General features: G+C 41.9%; 1 protein-coding gene across 2 annotated transcripts in view; it reads left to right on the forward strand.

The window, feature by feature from the left end:
- Window positions 1–23,409, forward strand: part of NELL2 (neural EGFL like 2) — a 117,540-nt gene that overhangs the window by 53,101 nt on the left and 41,030 nt on the right. For both annotated transcript variants that reach the window (XM_081211552.1, XM_081211551.1), the window contains exons 10-13: window positions 1,857–1,948; window positions 3,887–3,989; window positions 9,197–9,325; window positions 14,597–14,722. In XM_081211552.1, coding sequence (XP_081067678.1) covers window positions 1,857–1,948; window positions 3,887–3,989; window positions 9,197–9,325; window positions 14,597–14,722 — 450 coding nt within the window. The remainder of the gene's footprint in view (window positions 1–1,856; window positions 1,949–3,886; window positions 3,990–9,196; window positions 9,326–14,596; window positions 14,723–23,409) is intronic.

The following is a 23,409-nucleotide window of genomic DNA, read 5'->3' on the forward strand; positions in this document are numbered from 1 at the left end:
CTGAAAAATATAAACAATGGGTTGGATCCAGATTTGTTATGCAATCCCAAATATGTATACTCAGAAATAAGCTTCACTGAGTTCAGCAGGACCTACTCTTGGGAAACTGTGTATGGTGTGCTTAAAGTAGATCAACATGCTATGCTCAGTTAAGATAGATCCACAGCTGAAAATAGTGTATCTGGTGGCCCTCAAAAAACATAGCTGGTCATTTGGATCTTTCAGATCAAATATTTTTAGGTGAGGCATTTCAAGGACAGTAAACCAATTTGCTCTTGCCTAAAACGACATTGCAAATGGGCTATCTCTCACTCAGTGGCTACATTTAAGAAAAGCCCGCTATCCTGTTATTTCTGTGATATTTCAGGAACAGACGTTAAGATGAATGAAGATAAAACAGCCCAATAGGGAGTTATCAGTGACAGAATAAACACATTCACATTCCTAGGAGGGATGCCGACAGGCATAAATGAAATCTTCACTGGACATTGCACTTACATACTTCAGTTCAAGATGACCTGCCTTTCACCCTTATTTCCAAGGTCAAAATACACATCAAAATCCTGTTGGCACGGGAAACTGATACATATAGGCTTGTGAAATTTGCACTTAAGAGGCAGAATACACACACACACACACACACACACACTTTAAAAGGATATAGCTACTACAAGTCGGGAATGCTGAATAGAGAATTCCATATCTTGCTTTGGTGGAAAGCAAAATGAATTGGAAATGGAACTTAGTGTAATCCATCACTTGGCATAGATGCATAGCTGTCAACGTTTCCCTTTTTAAAAGGGAAATTCCCTTATTCTGAATAGGATTCTTCGCAAGAAAAGGGAAAAGTTGACAGCTATGCATAGATGGTTCCAGTAATGGCACACTGAACAGGAGATGGATGTTGCTTATACTGTACTAGATTTCTCCATGCACAAATTATCTGAACAGACCTTCTAAGCATATGGATGCATGTGAACGCATAGACAGTCCCCCAAAAGAAATATGCAACTACAGACAATCATATGTGACCACAGGCAATCACTTATTATGTTGGCATACATGTAGTAGAAAATACAAGAATACTATACTTGCCTGCTCCTTTCCATCTATGCTGGTAGTCTTCTCTGTTACTTACCTTGGATTTATAAGATTTTTTATTTTAACAAAACCCCAAAATGCTTAAAACTTCAACAACAACATTACCACTATTTAATTTGTTTTCAAGAAAAGACTGAAATTCTCAAAGATCTTGGGATTTGGCTTTATTATTAGTATGTACTAAATTTGTATACTGTCCTTCACCTGAAGATTCCAGGGCAGTTCACAACTGAAAAATACAAAATGAGAACACATAATACACAATAAAATGAAAACAAGAAGCAGGCCAATAACCCCTCTCCCACAAACACATTTTAAAAAGCCATAAAATCAGCCGAGCACCTGGTTGAAGGAAATCGTTTTCACCTGGCGCCTAAAGATATGTAAAGAAGGCACAAGGTGAGCCTCCCTGGGGAGAGCATTCCCCAAACAGGGAGCCACCACAGACAAGGCCCTTTCTTGTCTTGCTACCCTCTGGACTTCTCGTGGAGGAGGCACATGAAGACAGATAGGAAGTCCACCTCTAAAGCATCCCATTCATGCTCTGACCTTGAAGCCAGTTATCCCACAACCAGACACTTTCCTATCTAATTTACAGTGCCTATGTTTCTAAGTGGCCATTACATTATGTCTAAGCTTACACGATCTTGCATGCTCTGCCAGTGTCTTAAATATGAAATTTACTTGGGGTATTTGATGTTAAAACTTGTGTACCTAAATTAAACCAAAGTTTTGTACTATTTTCAATTCTGCAGCGATATGTGTGTTTGAAGGCAAAACATACTTTGAAGGTGAAAGAGAAACCGTACGTTCAAACTCAGGGGATTGCATTCTGTTTGAATGCAAGGTAAGATCACTGTTAGCTTATTCTCTTCCTTGTAATGTGCCCTTACCCATAGTTAAACCTGACAAAAAATATGGTAGCAGTGGCTTTCTAGGTTTGATGTGTTTTGCCAGTTTTTATACCAATCTTAACTGAATATATATATATATATATATATATATATATATATATATATATATGCTTTCGTAGATTTTCACGGGTACAGGAATGTAGGTTTTGGTGTCTTCGGGTGTCTTCCCGTGTAAGAGTTGGGGTGTCTAGGCGACGTTTCGACGAGGTCTCACTCGTCATCTTCAGGCTGGTGCTTTCGGCTTCTTGTTACTACTACTACACTGAGATCCTGCTCTGTTCTAGTAACAAGAAGCCGAAAGCACCAGCCTGAAGATGACGAGTGAGACCTCGTCGAAACGTCGCCTAGACACCCCAACTCTTACACGGGAAGACACCCGAAGACACCAAAACCTACATATATATATATATATATATATATATATATATATATATATATATAAATTTAAAAATGGGGTTCCATGTAAGTTTAAGTCCCTTAGTAGTATGCTTGTTTTGCAAGACAAATGTTTTGGAAAAGTGGGGTGTTATTGAACAAGAGGATGCATAAGGTTGCTGGTAACGTCACTGCACAATATATTGCGCAACAGTTGCACAAACAGTTTTTACCAATGCATCTGCTGCATAGGATTCCTTTGTTGACCATTATTATTAAAACTCATCTGAGACAGCAGGATAGCCCATACCAAGGGTCGGCAAAGTTTTTGTGGCTTGGGCCGGTTCACGGTCCCGCAGATGTCACGGTGGGCTGGAGTGTGTGCTTGCACACGCATGCATGCATGTGCAAATGCTATTTTCAGCGCTCCTTGCGGCACAGAGGAGGCGTGCACAGCTTCCCACTGGCTGCAGGAAGCTCCTGCAGCCAATGGGAAGCTGGCCAGAGTTGCAGGAGGCAGTCCCCGCTCTGCTCTGTGCCGGTTTAGCGCAGCACACGGGAGCTGACTGAGCAGGCAGCGGGGGTCCATGGGCCGGATAAACGACCCCCCATGGGCTGCTTGTGGCCCATGGGCCTTAGGTTGCTGACCCCTGGCCCATACACTAGCAGACAGAGGATGTTGGATACGGTCCTGTTTTGTTTTGATTTCTGTTATCTGAGGAGAAAATTGAGAGCAAGTTTCAAGCCTGCACCTTCCACTCTGCCATTTCCCTTATCATTGGTAGAAATGAACAGAATAACCAGTAAGTTCTCATATTTGGGACCTGATCCCTATATATAAAATTCACTTCTTTATAATTATATCTAAATAATAAGCTCTGCACCACCCTAGCCACATTGTGTACAATATTTCACTAACTCTGTAATATTGTTTCATCATATTTATTGAAAGGTTGAGTAATGTGGGATTTTGTTAGTGCTTTTGCTTTTACTTTAAAGCTGAATTTTATACAAAGTTTCTTTCTCCAAACAATACTTTCCTGACATATGGCTATTGACTTTTGTAGAGAGAAAAAAAAGAATATTGATAAAACTGAGATCAGCTTATTTAAGCTTCTGGATTGTTGTGAGAAAGGAACTCTGAAAGAAAAATGAGTTTTGAGTTTCTTCTATCTGTAGCAACCTGCTAGTAATCCATATCAATGAAAGCATCTGTCCTTTAAAAAAAACTTTTTGAAAACATTTTAGGAAAATTACAGCAATTTGGGGTAGAAGGGAAACTATTCTTAGTATTTTAATTAAACATTTTGATTCATTGCTTCTCTATGGTTTTGCGCCTATGGATTTGGTTATGAAGTTGGATGATGACAAAAAAACCTGGCTGTTGAGTAATTTACACTTTCTAGCTCCATTTTTATTGCATGCTTTAAATCTGCATATGTACTTAATTTTGGTGTTTTTTTTTAAAGTACATAATGATCGTTCCCCCCCAATAGGACTACAAAATGCAACGTATAGTGAAGTCAGATTGTCCCGCCTTGAACTGTCCAGAATCTCAGCAAATCTCCTTATCTAACAGCTGCTGTAAAGTTTGTAAAGGTAAGGCAAATGAAAGAATTTACTCTTGCAACCACGCGGGGAAATGAACAGCTGAGATACATAGACTGAGTGAACTGGGGCACATTTATATATTTATTCATTTAACCCAAAATCGATCTCCACGTGGAAACCAAGGTGTGGGATCTAATTAATAGAATGTGGGTGAGCCAACCTGTGAATGGTTCCTCTACTTTCTCTCTCAAGCATCACCCTCTCAAGTGAGTAAAAAGGCCTACCTGATCCATCCCATCTTTGGGGCCCCAGCAACTCTAGGCAGATGTTACTTGTTGGTACCGAAGGTGCTGCCTAACCATGCCGCTGAGCCCCACATTAGGACTACGCCACTTACCCTTAAAGATGCCTGATGCTGCTCGCCAAACCTAAACTGTGTCATAACTACCTGCACCTACCTTATAAAGGTAAAGGTAAAGGGATCCCTGACCATTAGGTCCAGTCGCGGACGACTCTGGGGTCGCAGTGCTCATCTTGCTTTATTGGCCGAGGGAGCAGGCATACAGCTTCCGGGTCATGTGGCCAGCATGACTAAGCTGCTTCAGAGCAGCACACGGAAACGCCGTTTACCTTCCTGATGGAGTGGTACCTATTTATCTACTTGCACTTTGACGTGCTTTCGAACTGCTAGGTTGGCAGGAGCAGGGGCCGAGCAATGGGAGCTCACCCCGTCGTGGGGATTCGAACCACCGACCTTCTGATTGGCAAGCCCTAGGCTCTGTGGTTTAACCCACAGCGCCACCCGTGTCCCTACCTTATAATGTGGTCAAGTAACCTCTTTAAAGACTATCCCTCCTCTAAGTTCCAGGCTACCACATCAGTACATAGCAGGCAAAACAAGCAGCCCAGCAAGGCCAATCCGCTCACGAGCAAAAAATCCACCCTCAGCGCCCCAAAAACAATTGGCCAATGCCTGTACTGTCTATAGGGCGGGAGGATACGTAGCCAACAGAATGAAGAGGGTGTCAGAAGAATGAGGTGGGCTTAAATAGCCCCACCCACCCACTCCCAGTGTCAGTGTTGCATGCCTCTGCACATGGAAGTCACTTCTCAGGCCTCTACAGTTCCTGAGCAGCTGCAGCAGCTACTTGCTGCCACAACTGCTTCGAGCATGGTGACCGAGGGAATGCTGGAAAATGAAAAACTTCTCATGTATCTGATAAAACAAGCAAACGTTTAAGCCACAATAGATCTATGAATCTTCAAGGTGCCGCAATACCCGTTCTGTTTTGTTGCTGCCTCAGTATACTAACATAGGTACCCTTTTTGAAAAAATCCCTTTGAAAAGTATCAGCCGGTGACTGTCTGAGGATGGAAGGGGAAGAAAGCAATTTGTGGCATTTCTCCCCACACTCCTGCAGCACTCTCCAACCCCCTATGTGTGTGGGACACTAGGGCAGATTTAGAGGGGGGGCTCCAGGAGGGAGGCGGGATTGCTGAAAATGGCATCCTTCCATGTAGAAGCAGGACTGTTGCAGTCACCTAAATAGTGGGGAACATATGGATCGCTTCCATGCTGTTCCCACTGGGCTGTGATCGTGGCTGATTGTGCGTACTTCATAATAGCTGTAGTTGCTTTATCAGTTAACATGGTTTGGTTTGCTGATAGAACACCGAATTCCCACTTTAATGTTGTTCACTACGGAGAGTTAAAGGAATACGGAGGATTATAGTCTCACATTTATCACATGGCACTTTGAACAGATGGTGTGTGCCCTGATTTGCAATGCAGGGTAAAAGATAAAGGTATTCTCTGGGGTTTTCTTGTCTGCTGTTCTCATCCAGGGCGATATTGGTTCCTTCAAAGCTGTGAGCAGTTGCATCTCTCTCTCTCTCTCTCTCTCTCTCTCTCTCTCTCTCTCTCTCTCTCTCTCTCACACACACACACACACACTTACTTCTGGTTTTTCTAATAGATAAACCATTTCAAATATGAAACAAGTTCCCAGTCTCCTGGGTTTCACCATATACTTGTGTTTCGAAAAAGAGAGCCACATTCGGTTCCTGGGTTATCCAGGCACCAAGTATGTAATTAGTGAAACCAGACATAAAAATTAGATGAAAGAATATGACAGAAACTGGATAAGATCCTGGCTATCCTATCTATTGAAATAAACTCAAAAGGACATTTTCACGGATGGATTTAAATTATTTAAATGGCTCCGAGGGATATGTTCATTACAATATTTCTTGATTATTCATGGAGACCACACAGGCTTGAGAAGTGTAATTGGCAGGTTTCATGCTTGTTATCAGAACATTCCCATGTCTGTCTGTGTGTGGGGCAGCTTGAATTTGCCCGTCAGGAGCTGCCTACAGATCTTATCTCTGAAAGCCTAAATTAGTATATAATTAATCTCCTGTACTTGTTCTCTTATAGTGCCGCATAGCCACAAGGAGCATATTGATCAATAATGAAAATGTAACCGCCATCTCCTGTGATGCTCAGGTTCTGACACAAACTGATAGAAGCCGGGAAAAGTCTAGCCTAAGGCTAATACTTTCTCCTTAACTAGGGCTCCTTTGTGAGGGAAGACAGAACAGGACAAAGGCTGCCATAGGACCAAATACTGCTATTCATAAGCAAATAGAAAAGCCATAAATGCTGAGGGTGACATACAGATTGGGAACAAAGAATGGTTCTTAGTAGACATTCTTGCTTCGGAATTAACTACTAATTAGCTGGCTACCCCTGCTGAGGAGCACAGGAGGTGGCTGGGCAGACAACATACAGTTTCCGAGTCATTTCTGGTAAGCAGTATTATTGTCCCACAATGGCAGCTGACAATTTCTGCTTGTGAATCACTTGCACTGACCATGGCTGTCACATCCTGCCAAGTGTTGAGGACCATTTTACTGAACATTTGAACACAATGAGAAATCCAGGAATGTAAGAGGTGGGAGGAGAGAGAATCCACCACTTAGAAGGATGTTGCAGGTGACATCACATGCATACTGCCCATAAGTTACACCCCCCTCATAAATGTTTTCTGCATTTGCCCATAGTGACTTGCCCATGAATGCCCTCAGAGATTTATGGCTGGATAAGGCTTAAAACTGGTGCCTTGCACTTCAAAACACTAAAACTATTACATTTCTCTTCAGCGTTGGCCATTGTCAAGAGGTGGTAACTGTTAATTAAAAACAGATAGTTGAATTCACCTATGCTATTTAACTAGATTATATACCTGACACGGATGGTGCTGTAGTCTAAACCACTGAGCCTCTTGGGCTTGCTGATGAGAAGGTCAGCGGTTTGAATCTGCATGATGGAGTGAGCTCCCATTGCTCTGTCCCAGCTCCTGCCAACCTAACAGTTTGAAAGCATGCCAGTGCAAGTAGATAAATAGGTACTGCTGCGACAGGAAGGTAAACAGAGTTTCCGTGCACCCTGATTTCTGTCATGGTGTTCTGTTGCACCAGAAGTGGCTTAGTCATGCTGGCCACATGACCTGGAAACTTGTCTGTGGACAAACACTGGCTCCCTTGGCCTGAAAGTGAGATGAGCGCCACAACCCCATAGTTGCCTTTCACTGGACCTAACTGCCCAGGGGTCCTTTACCTTTTTTACCTATTAGATTATAATGATGATAGCATTGATCTGGGTCAGTTGAACATAAATTTTCCTCTTGATCTTTAGAAGCCTTGGTTTGGTTCTCACAGTGGCAACCACCAGTTCAAGTGTTTTCATAATCATATTCAAGTTAGCCTTTGCCAACCTGTGTAGTTTTTTTGGACCATTATTATTATTTATTAAATTTGTATACCGCCCTATACCTGCATGTCTCAGTGCTCTGTTAGCTGGGGCTAATGGGAGTTGTGGTCCAGAAAACCTGGAGGGCACCATGTTGGCAAACACTGCTCCTAAGTACTTGAAAATGATAGCGGTTGCAAACTATAATGGTTGTTGAGGAAGAAACTACTCACCGGTCCTGCTGATGAGGTGCTAGGCTCTAGGTATCAAGAGCAAAATTCATATAGCAGCTGGTGGGGCATTGTTGCTCACTTGGCTTCTCTGTGCCATGTGTTGCTGCCAGGTACCAAGAGGGAAAGTGAGAGGAGCTGGAGGCAGTGGGGAGTTTGGTATGGTGTGGAATGGTTCAGCTGCTGCATCTGCACCACACCAAGCTCCCTGCTGCCTCTCTTCCACTCTCAGTACCCAGCAGCAGTGAATGCCATTAGAAAGCCAAGTGAGTAATACTGCCCTGCCCTGGCAGCCACTACCAAATATATATTTGAGAAGTCTTTTTAAAAATCTGCTCCACTTCCTAGTGGGGAGGAGTTGTGGTGGACTGCGTGGCCACCCACTCCCCACCGGGATGCGGGGGACTTTGTCTCCCGTTGCCTGGGGATCCCAGCCACGTCAGATCCCGGCCAGCCAATCCGCTGGTCGGTGGCGTGTGGCCGGGACAGTTTAAACCGAGGAGCGAGCCAGAGGACTTCCTCTTTGGCTCGCTTCCTCAATCACCCACCCTTCCTCCCTATTTCACAGGTTAGGCACTGGCCTTGCTATGGACCTCGGTTGGTCGCCTTGGTTGTCCAAGGGGCCTGGTAGGAATTTTTTCCACTTGGCAAATTGGCACTGTCCACTTGGTTTTCGCCTACCTCGTAGCAATCGTCACAATTTTGTTAGGGTTGCGGTTAGGCATTGTTTGACCTTGTGTGGGGGAGGGGAGGTGTGGCCATCACCTGCCCCTCCATGCTTAAGGGTATTCTGTTAAAGGAATCCGGGGGTGCTGATCTTGTCCGAAGCCTGGCTGGGGGGCTAGGGCCTTGACATGACCCCGATGGGAACACCAGGGGGAGCTTGAGTTGGTTCGCATCGACAGGGCTCCTCCTACCAGTGGTTTACCCTTACCGGACTTCCTGCACATGGGCAGGAGTCAGATATAGTTGGGTCCAATCAATGCCTAAGTCTGTAATTCAATAAAGTTGTGGCCAAAATTTGCCCAATAACATAAACCTAATATCTGTGTCCTTGTGTGAGTTATTTCCAATGAGGGGGTGGCTGCGGGGTCTCGGCACGCAAATACAGAAATGGCCATGTGGCCCAAGAAAGACAATGAATGGATATACGTAAGCCTCAATCCTAGAAGGTTAAAATTGGCTGGAATTGTGCTGCTGACTTCAGAAGGAACTGAATAGCCTACTTCAGTTGTTTAGCATTTCTAAGCATCATTGTTACTTACTTTTAGGCCATGACTTTTGCTCTGAAGGACACAAGTGCTTGGAGAATTCTTTCTGCAGGAACCTTGAAGACAGGGCTGTCTGTAGCTGCCGAGATGGATTCCGAGCTCTCCGAGAGGACAATGCATACTGTGAAGGTAATGCTTTGTAAATAAATCTGTTTCAGGTATAATAATTAGTATGGATTACTGCAAAAAGTATGTATTAATTCACAACTTGTCAAAGTGATGGTCTCATTAAATTCAGGGGATTTAATTTAAAGCATATTAATCAGCTGAAGTAATTATCTCTCCAATTAAGGTTCTCCCTTTCCTAAAAAAATAATAATCTGATCTGTGTCAAAGTAATATGTTAATACAACTGAATTCTTGATTTGGAAATTAATATATTACTACAGTATGTACTTTCCCCCATTCAAATCTCACTCAGATAAGCTAAAATTCAAATATCGTGTCATTTTAATATAACTCCTGAGTTGTTACACCTCTTAATTAATCCCGAGGTATATTTATGTTACCTTAAAGGTTGTATAAAGTAAGCAACAGGAGATAAATTTAAATATCTTGTGGTAAGCATCATTTTACTAACAAACAACCCGTCCAAAAGATGTAGCATTGTTCCCATGGGGGTGGGGAAAGTTGGTTGTTCTCATTGGCCAGCTACAGGCTGATGTGCTGGAAAGCACATTGTTGCGTTTACAGTTTCTTCAAAGTTCCAGGCCAGTTTGTGATCAAGGCCAGATGACACACATTCTAAGGTATTCCAGTTATTGCCTGATGCCTTTTGATGGAATGAGTTCAGCTGTGAGTCAGCAAGTATTGAATATGGAGGATGTGTAGGTGCTTGTACGAACCACCTCTCATATACTTGGCTATCATATGGAGAAACATTATTGCTATGTTTGGCCACCTGAATACTCTGAAACAGAAAAATGCCAAGGCATTGCAATTATGAGAGATATCCATTATCTTCCTTTTCCACCACCATTTCCTCCTGGCAGGGCATGCTGAAGTAGAACAGCATGTAACTAAATATTTCCTTCTCCATTAATTACAAGTCTGTAAGCAATTACTTTGTCAGGTGAAGCTGGAAAATAATTGCATTTGAAAGCTTTATTTGCAAGATCTGTATTAAAATGTAGCTAAGCATGAACAAAATAATTGGTTTTACTTTTCAGGACAAATAAAATAATTATTGGCTTTTATCGTTGCAATCGGGACGCGGGTGGCACTGTGGGTTAAACCACAGAGCCTAGGACTTGCCGATCAGAAGGTTGGCGGTTTGAATCTCTGCGACGGGGTGAGCTCCCGTTGCTCGGTCCCTGCTCCTGCCAACCTAGCAGTTCGAAAGCACGTCAAAGTGCAAGTAAATAAATAGGTACCACTCCGGCGGGAAGGTAAACGGCGTTTCTGTGCGCTGCTCTGGTTTGCCAGAAGGGCTTAGTCATACTGGCCATATGACCCGGAAGCTGTACGCCGGCTCCCTTGGCCAGTAAAGAGAGACGAGTGCCGCAACCCCAGAGTTGGTCACGACTGGACCTAATGGCCAGGGGTCCCTTTACCTTTACCTTTTTATCGTTGCAATCCTGGAATAGGTTGGGTATTTTTATGGCACTTGTAGAAAACCTTTTCGCCTCCCCCCCCCATGTTGTTGAACACCCTTAATCCATGGTCATTGGTCATGCTTGTTGGCACTGATGGAAGCTGCTGTTCTGCAACATCTGGATTGCCAAAGGGTTCCTCATACCCAGAGGCTGCAGTTGTAGTCACTGTCAAAATGCTTTCTGCACTATAAAGCTGAAGTTCACTTCTGAGTAGAGATACATAGGGCTGCACTGCGTGTGGTCTATATTATACAGTTATAATTGTTTGTGGCTGTTGAGATTGTTAATAAAGGAATGTGCTTGATTGCCAGACATGAAGGCAAATGATAAACCTATTTTTCCACTAATGAAGCATTTTCTAAAGATTCAGTGAGAGATGAGAGGTAAATCAAACATGCCAATGAAAACACTGGCAAGACTTGTATCACCTGTAGAGTTGATAATTTAGTCATGGTTTTGAAATGCTTGTTGGCTTTTTAAAAAAAGGATTGCATAACAGAATCTCCAAAAATCAGCACATGATGCTAAGGATATTTGCATAGGAGCATGTCTTATTTCTTTAAGTGGGAATTTCTCCCAGTAAATCTGGATGATTTGAAGTTGGTATAATAAGTGATATTTACTGCCTTAACATTCATTAGCTCTAGTTTCTGAATAGAATGGACAAATTGGGCAATTTTGGTTTCCCCCAGTTTCTTATATTTTCAGTGTATATTTTCATATTGCTTTCTTTTCAGTATTTTCTGTTCATTATTTTAATGTACATTTCTGCTAATACACATTTCAATATGCAATCTTACGTATTATATGCATTACATATTATACACATTTTTGCAAGCAATTTCTCCTAATAGTGTGCATTTTTCTATGTTATTTTCACTAATTAACCATTTTTGTGGAAACTTTCCTCTGACCTATGTACTTTTGTACAATTTCTTTGGCTGGGGTATTTCCTTTCAAAAATTGGAGAACTGTGGATGTCAGAGGATAGCTATATTTCTGTTCAATTAAATATAAATTGAACCAAATTTCTACTGCATCCCTACTTCTGATTACCTTGTTGAGAGCTCCTTGTTATTAAATGCCCACTTCTGTTTTTCTTGCTGTTAGCTGTCATATCTTCTAAGGCAACATCTGTATTCACCTGCCTCCTTAGCTAATTAGGTGCTGTGAATAAATTTGCCCCTTCCATTTTTTAACAGCTACTTGTAATCTGGCACAATCTCTTGCTTTCTCATACTACAGATCATAAGAAGGTGAATCAAAATCCCATTACGTACACTGCCATCAAGCAATTGTTAATTTGTACAAAGGGGGGGGGGGATATTTTCAGAACTGTTGCTATAGTAGCTTGTTTTAGATATTCACAATGTTATATCTTAATTAAAAATAAAATAGATAGAAACTCCACTGAAATGTATGGGAATTGAGCCATTAATTTCAGTAGGCATCAGGTGCTCCAATTCTAGGGGGCCGAGGTGTCACCCCTGGAAGGCAATCTCTATGCTGTTCAAAACCCCATTTGTTCTATGTAGTACAGTATGTCTTGACAAATTTGTCCTTTATAATGGGAGGCAGTGTGATTGTTTTACTGATGTCTTTTTAAAGGTTTATGGTGATTCTGAGTACATATTTCTGACAGAATAAACATCATTTTCAGTTGACTGCTGTGCAGAGTTATCTTTTAAAATTTAATGAGGACATTCAACCGGTGGTAAATTTCTGCCCCTATCTTCCAGAATTAGGTCAAGTTTTATTTACTAGCTGAAATAAATAGATGGCTGGATTTTATTTTATTTTAAAGGCTGGGTGTGGAATTGTACTACTTCACAAAAAGCAGTTCTAAGGAGCTCACACTCAGTATTAGTTTGTGATTCCTGATTGATTTAATTTAAAGATTCTTGCAACATGATACGGTTGGTGATGCCAGGGGTTCAAATAGATGCCTGCAAAGTCTGAAAGCTGGTGCACAATTTGCTCCAGCAGAGTTCGGTTTCCAAAATCCCAGTCCTGTGTTCCTATGCTACACCTAGTTGAGAGGAGAGCAGCCTCCTGGGACATAGACACAGTTCAAAATAACCATGGCTGTCTCACTGAGCATGTATTTCTTCAAAGCTTGGCATTTTGGAAAGGTCAGCTGCTGAAGAGATGAAGAAAGAAGTGGCAAGATATGTATCAGTTTACAGTGGTACCTCTGGTTATGTACTTAATTCGTTCCGGAGGTCCGTTCTTAACCTGAAACTGTTCTTAACCTGAAACACCACTTTAGCTAATGGGGCCTCCTGCTGCCGCTGCACCGCCGCTGCACAATTTCTGTTCTCATCCTGAAGCAAAGTTCTTAACCCGAGGTACTATTTCTGGGTTAGCGGAGTCTGTAACCTGAAGCGTATGTAACCCGAGGTACCACTGTACGTTTATATTGAGGTATCTTCAAGTGATCAGAGACAGTCCCAGAGAACAATAACCATTAGTGCCCTATGTGTTGCAGCCACTAGGAACAGAAAGGATGCTTGATCTCATGTGAATGGATGAAATCACTCAGAAAGCAGGTTTTCTTCTGCTGCTTTGGCTGGTCCTGCTACACACCCTCTTTGAATGCTTTTATCTAGCCACTGTGTGTCCTTGAACTGTGATAATGTATCTTGCTTGCCAAGGTGGAGTATGGAGGTGTTTGTAGATATCAGGGGCAAGTGACAGGAGCAGATCAGTAATAACTCACATGACATCACAACTTTTTATTCAAAGAAGCAAACAGCTCAAGAGGTCAGGCCTAGTGAGCACTGCAACTCTTCTTGATAGGTCTTGCCCCAATGAGGCAGTTGTGAGGACTGAAGGTCCCTGCCTTCCCACAGGGAAGGCCTAAGCTGCCTCATCTTCCTCTGGGTTCTCCCAAGGCAATCTGAGATTCTGTTGATGCATCTGTCTCTGCTACACCCTCTTCATACCTCTTCTGGTCATGGGAGACCATGTGACCCCTAGAAGATTGCCCATCACGGAATGTGCCACTTAGGCAGAATAAGGTTCCAACCCCTGGCATAAGAGCCTGAGACAGGAGACCCTTGTAAGAGTAGAACACAACAAAAGTCCACAGTGAGTATGTATTAAGGGGGGGGGGGCGAGACAGCCACTATTTACACATGCTGTATTTTTTTTTTAACACTTGATTGGGAGTCGCCCAGAGTGGCTGGGGAAACTCAGCCAGATGGGTGGGGTATAAATAATAAATTATTATTATTATTATTATTATTATTATTATTATTATTATGCATTTTGCCTTAATGAATACTCTTCATTATGAAGTATGAAGTAGTGTTAGAAGACCATCTTTGATGCTTTAGTTTTTATCTTCTAACTGAAACTCTACAATAGTTTCAACATGTAAATATGTGCTTAATTTTCAATACTGTGTCCTCCAGATAAATCAACTGATGCTTTGCTTGATTAATCTGCCAATTAAACTTTTTAAAGTCTACCAATCTAATGTGTGTGCATAGATACCTATATATAAATGACACTAAAACAGCAATAATTATAAAAAATAGTTGTATTAAATGTCATTGTTTAGATATGTTTTCCTCCCTTATATTCATAAAACAATTTTTTAAAGCTTTTGCGAAAGGTAAAGCTGGCTGCATCTATGAATCAATGCATCACAACTGGCGATTTGGGTTGTTGCAACCTGATCCTATGAGTAATGTAAAAAGCAGAGGCAAACGCTCCAGTGTGCAAGCTGCTTTCTAGTCTGTGTAAATAAAAGGAAACCCCAGCAGTACTTGCTCAATTGGCCTCGTTGCTCTGTCCACAGATGCTGATGAATGTGCTGAAGGAAGGCATTACTGTCGGGAAAATACCATGTGTGTAAACACACCAGGATCATTCATGTGCATCTGTAAAACAGGTTACATCAGGATTGATGATTACTCATGTACAGGTAAGAGACAGCAGTTAGTCAGTGAAAAGTCTCCATATTTCCAATGTATTGAAAACGCTGCTTTGCTTATGGATAACAGCACTTTTAATTCCTGAATGGGAAGCGGCAGAATGGAGTGGTGTCATAGCTGTTCACATCACAAATCCTGCTTTTTAGCCTGGCCACATCAGAAGGTGGGAACACTTTTGTCTTCTTGTTTTGCTGCAAAAACCCCCAGGCTGGCACAGCTGAAAAGCCCAAACGGCTTTAGATCCAACAGATTCAAAGTCACCAGTGCCTGCCTTGCCCCAAGACACCCTTTTTTGAGGAGAACAACCAGTAGCCAGGGGTGTACCTAGGGGTTGGCTAGGTTGGCCCCTGCCCAGGGGGATGCAAAAATTGTGCCTCTTAGCTCTGGCTCGGAGTGGCTATGAACCCATCTGCCTGCTTGTGTGGTTCTTAAGCTCTTTCCTCCACTGCTCTGGGTGGCTGGGCAATACATGTAGGCTCCTCTGACAAGGGAGCAAGGGATAGAGGATGCCAATTCAGCTCCTTGTGAAGGGTGTAAGGGTGCCTAAGTAGGCTGGTGGTAGCTTCCTGCCTTGTTGGGTGCAGTAGAGTCCACTACAGAGTGTAGCTTAGTGGAGAGTCAGTTCCAGTTTATCCTAACCCCATCTAGTGCTGGAAAACTTACAGCTGGAAGTTAGATGGAGTCCAATTAGAACAGGTTTTCAAATTTAATTACCTGGGAGTCTTTTTTCACTACAACCTAAGCTGGAAGCCACAGATACAGTATTTACTAAACAAAGGGAAAACTATACTTTATACTCTACTCCAATTTTTTGCGACCGATGGAGCCTCCCACATCCCTTCTGCATTGAAGGTGTACCATGCAAAAGTGGTTTCCACCCTCTGTTATGCTGCCCCACTCTGGGCCCCAGGGTCCAATTTAACATCGTTGGGGACATTGCAGAATCAGTTTCTCCGTCGCCTCCTGAAACTCCCCATGTGTGTGAGCAACGCAGCCATACGTCTGGAGTTAAGGATTGCATCATTGGAGACTGTCATCTGGAAGCGAGTCTTTGGTTATTGGCTGTCCAGCTGGCATAGGCTTCCCGACCATTACCTTTTTCAGTGCCTCTGGCGGGACGACTTTGTCAATCCGTGGGTAGGAAAAATCCATGCCAAACTTCTGAGCATCGGAATTTCCCCAGCGGACTCTTTAAAGACGAACTTACGCTCAGCCAAAAGCCTTATTGAGCAAAGATTAGCAGACATTGAAAATCAACACAACCTCGCCGGGGGTGTCTGCTCCCCCAGGTATCACGGAATAACCCCACCACTTGGCCTCCCATCATACATGTCATCTCTTTCATCTGTACCACACCGACTTGCATTTATTCGTGCAAGGTTCAATGTCCTTCCATCGAACCTGCTGAGCCACAGATTTTCCAAGGGTTTGGTGTCTCCGCTATGCGTGTGTGACGGGAAAACTGTTGATTCTCTTCCACACATAATGTTCAACTGTCCCCTACATAGCATAGCCAGGACTAAATTCCTGGGTCCTGCTTTACTGCGCTTGGTTGGCAGGCCTGTTGAGTCACATGCCGCACTACTTTTGCAGGATACAGATCCTTCTGTAACTCTGCAGGTGGCGAGATTCCTGAATGCGGTTATCTCACACACAAAAACCACCAAAAACAACAACAACATCAAAAACTAATCAGACAGTTATGAAGAAGAGTGCATGTCAGATCTCGTCTTCAGTTTTCCTTTTTCTGGGATCCGTCCCCTGGAGCTCTCCGGGCCCCAAGCTGTTATCTAGCTCTGCTCAATGACCCACCCCTGCATCATGGTGTTCACCTTCTGGTGCCGAACATATCGGTCTTTATGCCTCTGTGCTTTTATGTTTGTTCATACTTTATGGGCTAATAGCCGTAAATAAATAAATAAATAAATAAATAAATAAATAAATAAATAGTGCACTCACAGGGAAAGCAGACCCTAAGCAGGATCTGCTGGAAGGAAGTAAGAAAGTTAGTTCGTTTAAAAAGTTTCCTAAGCGACAGCTACCATGAATCTAGCCCCAAATCAATTTGGTGGCAGGGCAAATGTTTAATTAGGTTTTTAATTGGGAGGGGGGAGGCAGAAGGAAACACTGCATCTTATTCCTCTTCCCCTGACTACACTGGAAGTAGGAGGGGTCAATCCTGCTGTGTGCTGTCTCCCCAGAACCTTCTCTGTGGAAACATGCTGGCAATACAGATTCCTGCAACCAGCAGGATTGAGTCCTCCACTCACCAACTGGTGAGCAGATGACTCAATCCTGCTTAGGGTCTGCTTTCCCTGTGAGAGAATACACGGAATCTGTCTTCCTCTCCTTTTTCTCACTGACGGCCCTCCCTCTGACAGCCCCAGGTTTCTCCAGGCAGCCTGATGTGGGGTGATCCAGGGCTGTTTCCACCTAACCCCGGTGAAGCCTGGATCCCACCCTCCCTGCTTAGTATAGGATGTAACAAATCCAGTGCACAGCCCTAGTATATGCGCATACCCTTATCTGGGTTATACCAGATTGTATATCATGCATGTGTGATGATGTCATCATTTAATACCACCATTATGAGTCCTTTATAGGTCTGCCCTGAGGGGCACAGTGGTGTTCCATATAGACTGCAGTTGTGCAGATCATGAGATCAATTAGTAAATTATTTGCATACTTGCTTTTAATTGCATAGATATATGTTTCTGTGATATCACAATTATATGTTGCTGTGGAAAGCTAATAATATATATAACTCATTTACTGGTTTCACAAACCATCAATAAATTGAACCCTATACTTGTTTCCTTTAAACTGCCTAGAAGCAATTATAAGCTGAATTGAATAAGTGACTTGAAATGAAAATAATACAACACTTGAAATGGTAGTTTGTTGGAACTCATTAGAAGTTCCTTAACTCAAACTGAAATATAAATTTGGTTACGAACTGCAAGTTATTTTCATATAAACTATAAATCTTGGTAACACAACAATAAAACTGTTATGGCTGTGAAGAGATTAAATTATAAGAGAAGTTTTTAAGCAGCTATTATGCTGCAATTTGCTTAATGACGACTGAGAGCATCTACAAATACAACCACGTTCCGTGTTTACAATGATTACTGAAAAGGAAGAGCAGTTCCCTTTGAGAGTACCGAATGCCTTTGACCTTATGTTTTGCAGAATACATCAAAGTAGCATTTGCAAAAATGTTACATAAATATACTTCTTCCTCATCAACATATTAAAGTGAATGATGTCAAACCAGATGCACAGTTCTTCATAGTTGAGAACAGGAACAGTTGCAGAGGTGGCCTTTTAGATTGGTCCCAAGCTTGTTGCTATGCTACAAGGTTACCAGAAAAGCTGCAAAAGTCAGCATGCTATACTTGTGAAATCCTGAACATAGAATCTTTGTTAAATCTAGTAGCATTATTAATGGAAAGCAAAGAGGGTGGTTTTTCATACTTCCATTTTTTTAATGAAACCCAAACCTTTTATTTTTTTTTAAAAAACCAATGTTTCCTAATTTCATTTTTTCTTCCCAAGCCCAATGCAGCTGGGAGCAGCTGTTTATAGCATCCAATTATAACGGGACCTGTTTCTTTCTTTGTCTTGTTAACACACCTGCTCTCTCTGCCCCCATACCTATTAATCAAGCTGTTCTGGAACCCAGATGCCGTCTTGTTCACTGCCACAGCCAGCTTTAATGCAAGTTTAGGTCTCTAAGGGTTTCTGTCTGGTACTTGCCAAATGAAGGAACACCCTATAAATCTGCACACAATAGGGAAGGTGAGAGCTGTAGAAACCAGCTGTCCCCCAGTGAGGCAAATAATAATAATAATAAGTGGGAGAGAAGAGCTTTGAGCAAAGCAGGCAATTTTTTAAAAAGCAGATTTTCCATGTGGGCGCTTGCATAAATTGTGGAGAACAGGAATGAAAAGGGCAAGAATAATACGTTTTAGCCAGTGCAATGATACACTTTTAAGATACAGGACTGAGACATTGTTTAGATTAGTAACTGTTGAATGGATTCTTTAAAAATGGTATTGTTGACCTGCAAGGGAGTAATAATTATCACAATTTACATATGTGTGTGTGTTTGTGTGGAGAGGGAGCCTTTAGCACAAACTGCTGAACTTATGGTTGGTGTCAGCCATGTTTTTGAATGAGTACTTTCACTCAGCAGCCACCCGCATTCTTAGAATCAGTTTGTTTTGCATGGGAACCCCTTAGTTGTGGGGCTGCGTACAAAAGTATGATAAGTTTGTCAGTTCTTTGGTTAAGATATTGATACACAGACTGCTTTCATTTGTCAGAAGTAGGGTTTTTATTTTTATTTTTTTGTCCTTTAGAATAAAATTGCAAAGTGACTCTTCAAACTCATATTGAGTGTGTTTGCGCATACAGTTAATGTTAAACAATGCAGCGTTTAAACAATATGGCCTCATTATCTCTGACATCTCTTAATGTCTGTTTTAAATGCCAACAAAGATCACTAGTTGCCTGGTAATTTATTCTGAGTTTCTGGCAAATGTGCTCATCTGACACTTCAAATGCTACTTCACATTCTGCTGCTATAAAACCCCTTACTAATTTCATTATGGTTTCATGTTCATTTAAAAATGGTGTGTGTGTGTCGTCTCAAGCATTGTAATCCAATGATCATGATGGTGACACATTCCTGTTAATCAGCAGCAGCCCATTTGGGTGTCCCTACTGTTTACAAGTAAGGCAGGATAGTGGCAAGACTGGGACTACATATCCACACTAGTGGAACTGCTGAAGTTTGTACTTCCTAGCTATCACAACAGATGGGCTTTTGGACATGTATGCAAGAAAAACAAGTCACTGTGATCTACTTAAGCTGTTGGATGCTCCAAAGATTCCCTCTGATACCGGTACCCTTTTGTGTAGAAATGTGTCATAACACATAAAACGTAAAATCTGATACTATCATCAGAAAATAGGAAGGTATAATGGAGGTCCATCTGGACTGAGATGAGGGATAGCACAAAGTTGGAGATATTGCTCTGGGGCTGCTGTCTAAGGCTGTGAAGGCAGGAGAAGCTGTAGGCAGATAAAATCTGTGGCCATTTGTTTACCTACTATACTTTACATCCTGCCTTTCCTCCGGGAAGCTCAAGGTGGAGTACAGGGTTTGCATACCCATCCTTTTATCCTTACATCCCTATATGCAAGCCTGAGAAAATCAGTAACTGCATACCCCTCAACCATCCCACTTGAGTGGGACATCTTGGAATGTCCTGGGTGGTTTTTTTTGGTCCAGTGCTCTGGCACGAGTCAGCTGGTTTGCACCAGAGCACTGGACCAAAAGACACTTGTTTTTGTTCTTACGCTCTGGCACAAATTGTAGCCTCATTAGACTTTACCGATTGATGGGCTCTGCGTTGCTCCCGGACGGGAGGAAGGAAGTCAAATGACACCGAGGGTTGGTTCAGAGAAAGAGTTCTTTATTTCTGCTCTCCGGAGCAGCAGAAAGTCACTTGTGTGGTCAGTCCACAGCAAGTCCAAAGAAATGAGAAGTTTCATGCAGTATATATATCCTCCAGGCACCCTCTCCCCCTTCCCCAGGAATCCAGGCACGTCAGCTTGTACACGCAGGTTGACATCACAGATGTTTCTGCTCTGGTACTCTTAACCATAAAAGGGTTTTCCTTCCTGTACTCCTGACCATAAAAGGGTATTCCTGTTCCATAATCTTATCTTGGAGCAGGAGGTCACCAACTCCAAGAACACACTCTGGCGCTGTTCCCGGACTAGGTCTGTGCGTCAGAGTGTGGTTAGGATGTAAGATAAGACCTAGACGTGTCATCCCTACTCCACTGAAACAGCCAAGGTCATCCATTGCTGTCACAGACTGATAAAGGAGAGAGCTTTGTTTATACAGCTGTGTTCTTGTTATGCATTTGCTCAACAGCTCAAGTTAGTGCATTTTAGAAATGCTCCCTTGGAGAAAGAAGAAAAGGGGTTTTTTGGGTCCCGTTTCAAACTGACTGCACAGAAACCCATTCCTTCAAAATCAGCTTGCTCCACGAGAGCTCGGGACCAAAAAATTATGAGTGTCTCAATTTATCAATGGGATGGTGGAAGGTATGTGACTGGCCAAAAATCATCCAGCGAACTTCATGGCTGAGGGGGGAATTTGAACCCTGGCCTCTCAAGTCCTAGTTAAAAACTGTAACCCCCACAACACACTGGCTCTCTGAGGATAAATTTGTTTTGAATATTTTTTGTGCATGTGTGGATTCAGTATAAAGTACTTTGAACATACGTACATTCCAGATTTTGCTAGGTTCCAACTCACATCAGCCTTAGCCAGCATGGCCAATAGTCAGGAATGATGGGAGTTGTAGTCCAACAATATCTGAAGGCCAGAGATTCTCCATTCCTGGTATAAATATGTAGAATTTTGTCTGAATTCAATAGCACTAAGCTAAGAAAGCATGATGAGACAATAAACAATGGTTTGACCTCAATGGAGAGATCATATTTAAACAGGATTTTTTCTTATACATAAACATTTGTTTAGCTAATTTCTTTTGGTCTTTACCATTCATTCACATGTAAAGTCTTTGTATTGTTTGTGTTCATAACCCCAATGACATGTCAGATGAAAATAGATGATGGCTAATTAGCTTGCAAATTGATGTTAAAATGATAGGAATTTGTTTGTTTAAAAAGCAGTGAATTTACGTGGCTTTCATCAGTATTGGTCTTTAATTAATGGGATTTCAGGAAATCAGTATCCGCATAACGATATTACAAGCACGTTGAGGTTAGGATTGCACTGACAAGATAAGAAGCAGAGTCTCATAAAGTGATCACCAGGGGAAAATATATTGTCAGTAACAGTAATTACAGCAGGTAATTGTGTCATTTGCTCTGTTTCAGTCCACTGAGCAATGAACCTACCAGCTGCAACATGCTTTCCCCCCTTTGATCTTCAGGGTTTTAGAAAATCTCACACAGCTTAGTAATGAAGATAAATGCTAAGAACATCTGACATTGTATAGATAGGTAGATCTCAAATTAATTGGATTGATTCCTTGGAAAAACGACTTTCCTCTTAGATATGTATTTTTATTCATGCTTTTCATCGCTTAATCAATGTCTATGTTTATTAATAAAATATTGCTTATTGTTTTGGCCAGTGATTTTGTTGAAATGTCATATTAAATAATACCTGGACTGAGAAGAATTAATTTCAGGAAAATTAATTTGGGATCTGATTTAGCCAAAGTTACATACATATTTAATTACTTATATCTACCTACATATTAAAAACATTGTGATAGTGTAGGATTTAGGGGCCTACTGGCTTTCTGGAAGATTGATTGATCATCAGGTCTTCAAAGTATCAAACAGGTCTTGCTACAGGTTGCTAGTGAGGCCTACACAATAATTAATGGAAACTTGCAGAATATTCTGGGAATGGAAACTAAAGCTTCTAAACAGGTGTCGAAGATTACACCCAAACTCTTAACGGACGGTGCTGGCACTAATTGCGCCCCCGCAAAAGATGGGAGTTGCCCCCCCCCCAATCCCATATCATCCTGACCCAGCCAAAGGACCTCTGTCTTCGAAGGATTTAACTTCAACCGGCTCCCACGTAACCATATGGCCACAGCTTCCAAACATCTGATCAGTGTGTCTGGGGCCGAGTCAGGATGGCTGTCCATCAACAGGTAGAGTTGGGTGTCATCAGCATACTAATGGCAGCCCAACCCAAAACTCCAGACAAGCTGGGCAAGGGGGCGCATAAAGACGTTGAAAAGCATCGGGGAGAGTATCGCACCCTGCGGCACTCTACACGCCACCCTCTGTCCCCTGAAATTTATCTGAGAGATAGTCAGTAAACCTGATTTAGAAATAATTTGTGGAAATAGCTTGCTTGCTCTTAATGAACATATATGCAAATCCAAACCTGCAAATTATTGCAAATGTCTTGCAGTTTTATTTCTTTGAAGTGTTATAAAAGTGTAATTCAGTGACCACCAAAGCCAATATTGCTTTGCCAAAGTCAATGTAATGGACACTGAATCAATTTGTAAAAAACTTTAAATCCTAAACTACCGATTCTCCAAAGCAATGCAAACCTAAAATGAATAACACACTTAATGCTGCTGATGTTTTTGATTTATGCTCTTTTAAAACATCTATGAAGGTAACAGAAAGTGCATGGCATAATATCTGCAAAATCAAATTAATTCTGGTTTTATTCTTACTTCTCTCTTGAATAGCCAGTGGTTGGTTTTAAGTGTGATTTTTTTCTGATTCGTCACCTAAGCCATGCACAGCATTCTGTCTGCTCCCTTGGAAGAAAAATGGCATGTAAAAATAATCAATGAAGAAGAGCAAATATATCATTTCGTGTATTTAGGCCTTGGTTACAGATGAGTATGAGTTCCTTAAAGCAGTGCTTCTCAAGCAAAATATTGATCTGCACATATGTTTATGGAAAAAAGAAAAGGAATGATACCACTCCTCAACTTTCAAAGGAGTACTTGCCAAAGGTTGTCAGTATTGTAGTCTGCTGCTTGTTCCTCTGTTAACGATGTAATTGATACAGTTACTGGACTTACAATAATTCTGAGACTAAGGAATTAGATAAATGTGAAAAATAAATATTCTCACACTTCCGCCT

This window comes from Podarcis bocagei (genome assembly GCF_964188305.1).
Source record: "Podarcis bocagei genome assembly, chromosome: 10".
Lineage (NCBI taxonomy): Eukaryota > Metazoa > Chordata > Lepidosauria > Squamata > Lacertidae > Podarcis > Podarcis bocagei.